Here is a 7,261-nt window from a genome sequence, read left to right as displayed (position 1 = left end):
ATCAGCTGTAGTTTCTTCAAACTTTTCTCCCAGGTTACAGGAGAATTGTGTTGTTTTCAAGGTGCTTTCGGTTTTCACGGTGAGGGCTTTGCCATCAGAAGTGATGATACAATCTGGCTTGGCCATTGCGCCCATTTTCCGCAGAGCCATTCCCACTCCTGTTGAACATTATGACATGATAAATACCAAGACCAAACATAACCTATATAATAAAAGCAGCTATGCAATTATTATACATAGCATCATTTCACTTATTCACTTTAGCAGAACTTCTATAAACATGTATCCAGGGCTCCTTGTATGCCAGCATTTTACAAGTATTTCTTCCTGTAAACCTAGCAATGATTCTATAAAGTAGGGACCATTTCCATTTTCCCCAGTAAACTGATGAGGTTGCAGTAACTTATCCAAGCTCATTCAGTTAGGAAGTGGTGGAAATAGGAAGATAACAGTGCAGTTCCCCAACTCCAACCTATAGTTCTTTATCTCCATACTATACTAAGTTAGTGGGCAAATGCAGATTCTAAAAGGTATTGACTCACAGCAGCTGAGAGAGCTGGAGATAAAGCATTCACAATTGTAAACTCAGGGGCTTCCCTACTCTACTGTAAAAGAGTTTCTTACAGTGGATTCGGCCAACCATTGCATACAGCAACTTTAGCACATAACTTGCCGCAAAAAAGTCCTGGAGAAATACTTGGCTAATAGCCATATAACATAGAAATCAATGCTCTTTGAAGAATATGCTCAATAATGTTAAAACAAATAAAATATATTCAAGTAGCACAATGTTTCAAGAGGTACAAAGGTGGTGGTAATAAATGAAGAAAGCAACCAATTTTACCACCAAAATTAGAAAATATTTCATGGCTTTCTAACTGAAGCACCACGTTTATAAAATATTTCATTTATAACTTGTATAATTCCTCCTAGTGGTAACACTCAAAGAATCTTGGAAGTAGACCAAGACGTGAGTAGAATAACTGGGTTTAAAAGTAATCACTCAGTCAGGGTCCAAACGGCATTCTCTTTGGCTAGCTCAGAGTTGGAGCCTGTGCTGCCAGCTGAGTCATTATTTACTCTCACTTTGGACAAACAGGATCCCTGGTAGGTAGTGGGTTATGTGTTGGACTGTGATCTCAAAGATCAGTGGTTTGAAACTATCTGCTGTTACATGGGAGAAAAATGGACAGTATCCTTCCAGAAACTGATGGAGAGTTGCTAAGGGACTCACAGACCATGGTTTTGGTTTTCTTTTGGACAAATAGACCCCAGTTCTCCTCACATCTCAATCAACAGAGGCTTGGCTACCTCCATGGCTCTAGAATCCAAGGGGGAGGGGGGAATTGCCTCATCCAAAACACATTTACCTACAATGGCCAGAGAAGAATGTTCTCTAATTAGACCTCACAGCTATACATATACAGTAATGTGTTTCTTAGACATTAATATGATGAAGGTATTTTTTCCCCCTCTAGAAGTAGCCACCAGCTGGAGCTCTGGGGGCCTGATGCACTGCAATCTCAAAGGCACATAGTTCTAATCCACCAGATGGGCAATCTCCTCCTGTGTGACTGACTGCCTCTGAAAACCCACTGGAGGGTCAGCTATGGGGTCATTTCCTATTGAACAGTACACAGCAACAGCCTGATCTATGTTTACAATGAAACCAAAGCAACTGCTTTCTTGTTTTGACAATAGTATGCTGTGTCCAAGGAAGCTACGGTGGCCTAGTGGCAAGAGGCTGTGCTGCAATCCTGAAGGCGTGTGGTTTGAATCCACCAGCTGCTCCCAGGGAGGATGGGGCAATCTCCTCCCCTATGATTGATTAACTGTCTGAAAACCCGCCCGAGGGTCAACTATGAGACGGTTCAAACTCAACTGGTACACAAAAACATGCTAAGTACACGGAATTAGCTTCAATATTGCCCTGTCTTGGATAAAGGACTGATTTATGGTACATCAGGACCCATATTTTCTAATACAGAGTCCTTGTAGCGAGTTAGTGTAGATACAGACTTCTAGACGCACCACAGGGCCTCAGAAGTCCAGGGCTGAAGACCACTTCTAGATGGATCTATTCTACTTCATCCCACTTCCTGCTGGTCGGTGACAAAGGTTTATTATTTCTTTGCCATCTACCCACCATCTCAATTAACACAAATTTGTTTTGTCACTGGCTTAGGAAAGGTTTCAAACTAAATCCACCACTGTGGGGCTGGTTAAGACTCATCAATTTCAGAGGCTGTAAATCTTAATGCAGACTAAAGGGCCTCATCTTTCTACAGTGAATTCAAACTACCGACCTTTCTATTTCTAGTCAGCTAGTCAAAAGCAAATAGCAGTTGCACTGCAGAAAACCTAATGCTATCATGAATTAACGAATGAATTTTCATTTTCCTACAGTTTCTCCCTGTAAGGCTAAATAGTGAGAAATGCTTCAGGTAGTGTCACTTAGTGGTGGTATACACAACGATCTTACAGCTTAATTTAAATTTCAAAAGGCTCTCAGTTTTCCAAGAAAGCACGCTGCTTCTGATAGTGCCTTCCAAGGTCAATTTGCAGGGTTCACGGCAACAGAGACCACTCCCTCCTAGGTGCAAGGAACCTTACTGCGCATGCCCCGCAGCCACCAGGCCCTGGCAGGATCCCCACGTTACGATAAGCCAAGGAGCCCAGCTTTCTGTGCCACGCTTCCCCGGGCACTCCCAGGCCAGGAGGAGGATGCACCGGCTCTCCACGTGGAGCGGTGCCAAGCCCAAGACCTGGCTCACAGGGTGAGCAAGACCAGGGTACCTTGGAGAAGGCGCTGACGCTACAGTCTTGTTTGGACCTTCAACAGGGCTTCTGTGGGAAACCACGGACCCTCCAGGGAATCCTGGCACCATGTCCCCATGGAGAAGAGGGAGGGAGCCGGCTCACCATCAAAGAACAAAAGATGCGACTATTTGGGGGCTGGAAGGGACAGAGCGAGTTTGGGGGCTGGAAGGGACAGAGCGAGTGGGCACTCCAGTATGCGGAGTGGGAGATAGCTGATGGTGGCGGAGGGGATGATTACAGGGTATAGGGAGGATGGAGAGTAAAAAAGCGGGGTGGGGGGGGGAGGGAAAGTTGAAAGAGCTGTCTGGTTATAAGATATGCGGCTTGGGATGAATGGAGGAGCGCTAAAGGGCAGGATGCAGTAGGGAAGGCTGCCTGTGCAGGGCAGGGGTAAAGGAGGAAGGGGGTAAAAGAGCTAAGGGGACCACGAGGCGGTACATTCCCGAGGTCCTCGGCGCGCAGAAGGCGCGCGCGGCCGCTGCCAGGGCTGCATCCACGCCGGGTGCAGAGCAGGCTCAGCTGGGGCCGCGTGGTAGTGGCAGGGCGAGGAAGGTGGTCACGGAGTGACCAGAGTAACCGCGCAGGCTGACAGATGGACACACACATGCCACGTTGCCGGCGCCACCGGGCCGGGGGCCTCACCCAGTTCCTTCATGTACTCGTCAAAGCCTTTGCTGTCTACCAGGCGCCATCTTCCTACCAGCTGCTGAACGGTGGCCATGGTGGGTGCTGAGTGGAGGGTGTGCAGAGGAGGCAGACGAGGGCTGGGCGAGGCGGGAGAGCGCAGCGTGTGGATGTGCCGCGCCGCCGCCGCTTTATGAAGACCGCGCGAGCCGGGCGATGCAGGGCGGCCAATGGGAAGCGCGCCTCGCCCGGCCCCCGCCCCGCCCTCGGCGCGCCCCCGGACCGCCCGCCGGAGCCTCGAGGCGCGAACCTGCTCCACCTGACCGCGGACCCGCGGCTCCTGGCGCGCCACCTGCAAGCGGGGACTCGCCCGGCGTGGCCCACGCCTCTCCGGACGCCGGTCCCTGCACGTTCGGGCGCTTCCTCACGCCCAAGAAGCTAAAGGGGGCGCCCGGGAGGTCAGATCCCTCCTCTCCCTTTTTTAACTTAAGCCCTCTTTGCTGTTTTACCTCCAAACTGCCAAAGAATTTCTTATCCCTCACCTAGCTTGGCACAGGGACCAATTGATTGGTTGATTGATTGATAAACTACCTTGCCTCCCTAATCGCTCCCTGGTGTCACTGGACAAACCAGAAAGGCTAAAGAGAAATCGCACACCCTCCTGACAGATCCTGTTGTCACCCACTTTCAGGCCACTCTAGACTGTGACCAATCTCTTGAGTACCTCCTGGTGGGTGTAAAAGTGACTTTATCAGTAGGCACAGGGTGGAGTGCCTTGTCTCCAGAAGTTCTGTTTCCGAAGCTAAAAATTCGGTAGGAGGTTTCATCTTAAGTGATTGGCATTAATCTTAAAGGTCAGAATGTTTTATTATTTCATGCTCCCATGAGAATGATCCTTTACAATCCCTTCCCATCCTTTTTAATATCAAACACCAGTGTGTTTATCATCATAATACCCTATATTGGTGTGTAGAACATTGTCATTTTCAAATTACACTTTTCTTAATATCTGGCTCAAAGCTCTCATGTCCCTGCAGAAGATGGAGTGAGGTGAGGAAGGTGTCACCCAAAGAGGAGAATATTTTGGTGGAGATAATGCCCATTTAATAGTGCTTAATCTTGCTCTTCTCTTCCTCTTCAGAGTGCTAAAGAGCAATGATGTCAGTTTAGAGACTAAGGTGTGCCTGCTTGGGTATGATTCATAGCGACCCTATGGATAATAAATGTGAACCCTGCCTTATCCTGTGCCATCCTCATCATCTCTGACATATTTAACTTCAATACCGCAGTCACTGTGTCAATCTTCTATTCTTCTATTCTTTGACCCTCCACCTTTCCAAGAATAACGTCCTTCTCCAAGGAATAACCCCTCCTAGCAACATGCCTGAAGTGTGTGAGACGAAATTTTATCATCTTTACTTCCAAGGAACACTCTGACTGTACTTTCCATTAACTCTAATCTCATCTAAACTTTGGTAGAATATCATTCCAATTTTCCAGAAAGAAAATAACAGGAAAGGTCACACAGTTCAGAACGAGAAACTCCATCGGGTTCATGTCTGTAAAGATCTCTGCAAACGCACCACACCTGGCTGTCTCTATTTCACGGCACTGGACAGAGCTGAGTGGAGGTCACAGGACCCTAAGCCATTCCAGACACACGGTCCTGTGTTACCTCAGCAAATATGGTTGTTTTTCATCCCCCAGCATGGTTCAGAGCGTTTCCTACCCTGAAATACATCACTTTCTTTCAAGTCCTGCCCCTAATTTTAGGATCCCCCCCAAGTCTACCTGGGGGCACCATTTTAACACTGAATGACTCAGGCTGTAACATTTTGCCATTTAGTGCCTGAATGCTACATATCTGAGACTATTGTTGTTGTTGTTGTGTGCCATCGAGTCACTTGCGACTCATAGCAATCCTATGTACAATAGCCCTGAACTCTGCTCTATCTTGAGCCAATTTCATTGTCTCTTACACACCTACCCCCATTACCCCAGTCACTGGGTCAATCTGTCTCATCCAAGGTCTTCTTCTCCTGTGCTGTTCCTCCACCCTTCCAAGCGTGAGGTTCCTCTCCAAGGACTGGTCCCTCCTTGCAACATACCCAAAGAATGTCAGAGCTTCAAAACCCTTGCCTCTGAGGAACAGCCTAATTTCACCCTCTCCAGGACAGAGCTGTTTGCTCTTAGCAGTCCATAGTATATTCAATACATTACAGAAATGTCAAAAGACATGTCACTGTGCTAGACACTTTGGCACTTAAGAAGTAGCTTTTAGGTACCTAAGAGGGTACCTAAAATTTAACTTTTAAATACATTCTTAGATATGATGAGTGAAAACAATAATTTTATGGTTAAGACACACTAACAAAGAAATCAGTAAAATATAGGCCAAAATACCTATTATGGTCCAGCAGAAACCAAGTAAAGGGTTTGGTGATGACTCCTGTGGGTGGCCTATCCCCTTAGTCTATAGAGCTTCATGCTCAAGAGAATTCAAGGAATAAAAAGAAATAATGGATTAGAGTAGCTTATTTCTAATATTTTTTAGACCTTACCATTCAAATTTCCTTCCTTTCTAAAGACTAATGATAATGGGCTTTATCCATATATACTTTTCCTTCTATTTTAACAATAATGTTCTTATGCAATATTGGTGAATGGGAGGTGAGGGACAGGGTAGGTGAAGGAATTGGGAAATATCCAATGGGACCTGAAAAGATGGAGTAATAGTAGTCATAGATCAATGGTGATTAGTTTTCTAAAACATGGTGTATGTGAAATGGCAGTGTACATTAGTGATATACAATGTATACAAATTTTGCATGTAAAACCAATATAAAATAAAATAGAAAAAGAAAATAAGTGACTCCACACATTTTTTAAAATAAACAACAATCATGTAAATGGATTCCAAGCACAGAAAGACTTTAACTGCTCCCATTACAGCCTGGAAATGTAATGAAGGGTCAGCTATGAGTTGATTTTGACTCCACAGCTGATAGTTATCATCACTATGTGCTGAAGAACTATTAAGGTTACATGTGAGTATGGCTGGCCCATGATTTTCAGTCACTTGATAGTTAAGATGTAGTCATACCTCTCAAAAACATCATACAATCACAGCCATGATAAGATCTTTTATGAACAACCAATCAACAGCAAGGGAGTTTCCTTGGAGTCATGGCCTGCTTTCCATTTATAGGAACATTCTGACAAAGTTCTATCTTAATTCTCCAACTGGCTTGTCATCCTCTGATCTATGATTTTTGGGAGATGTGTCAGCATCTGACATCTTGCTTGCTGATGTTGGGATCTGTCAGCTTCCACAGCCCATAAGCCTATTGTCTGAATTGCTCATGAAGGGGTTTGTCAACCCCTTCAGCTTTGAGAATCTGGGAACCTCCAGCCTTTAATATGACCACAGCTCTCAGATTTTTCCAGGCTGCATAATGCTGTTGTTAGGTGCCATTAAGTCAATTGCAACTCATAGTAACCCTATGAAAAACCAATGTGAGCCCTGCCCATCCTTCACCATCCTCATGATTTTGGTCATACATGGCGTTAGCCCATGTTGGTCATCATTGTGTCGACTTATCTTGTTAAAGGTCTTCCTTTCTTTCTCTGACCGCTACACCTTTCCAAGCATGTTACTTTGCTCCAAGTATTGATTCCTCTTGATAATATGCCCAAAGGAAGTGAGATGCAGGTTCACTACCCTTGCCTTGAAGCAATGCTCTGATTGTACTTCCTTCATGACAGGTTTGTTTGTTCTGGAACTTAATGGTATAGTCAGTACTCTTTGCAAACACTA

The 7,261-nt window shown here is 45.5% G+C and overlaps 1 protein-coding gene across 1 annotated transcript in view; it reads right to left on the bottom strand.

The window, feature by feature from the left end:
* The window catches only part of FABP5 (fatty acid binding protein 5 (psoriasis-associated)), a 12,286-nt gene extending 8,745 nt beyond the window's left edge, over nt 1-3,541 (bottom strand). Inside the window, exons 1-2 of the mRNA XM_006880550.1 lie at nt 3,463-3,541; nt 7-158 (exon numbers count right to left, since the gene is read on the bottom strand). Of these exons, the coding sequence (XP_006880612.1) occupies nt 7-158; nt 3,463-3,541 (231 nt within the window). The remainder of the gene's footprint in view (nt 1-6; nt 159-3,462) is intronic.
* Between the last annotated feature and the right edge of the window lie 3,720 nt (nt 3,542-7,261).

This window comes from Elephantulus edwardii, unplaced genomic scaffold (genome assembly GCF_000299155.1).
Source record: "Elephantulus edwardii isolate Elephantulus edwardi_28Jun2011 unplaced genomic scaffold, EleEdw1.0 scaffold00008, whole genome shotgun sequence".
NCBI lineage: Eukaryota > Metazoa > Chordata > Mammalia > Macroscelidea > Macroscelididae > Elephantulus > Elephantulus edwardii.
This window is presented reverse-complemented; position numbering and strand designations above follow the sequence as displayed.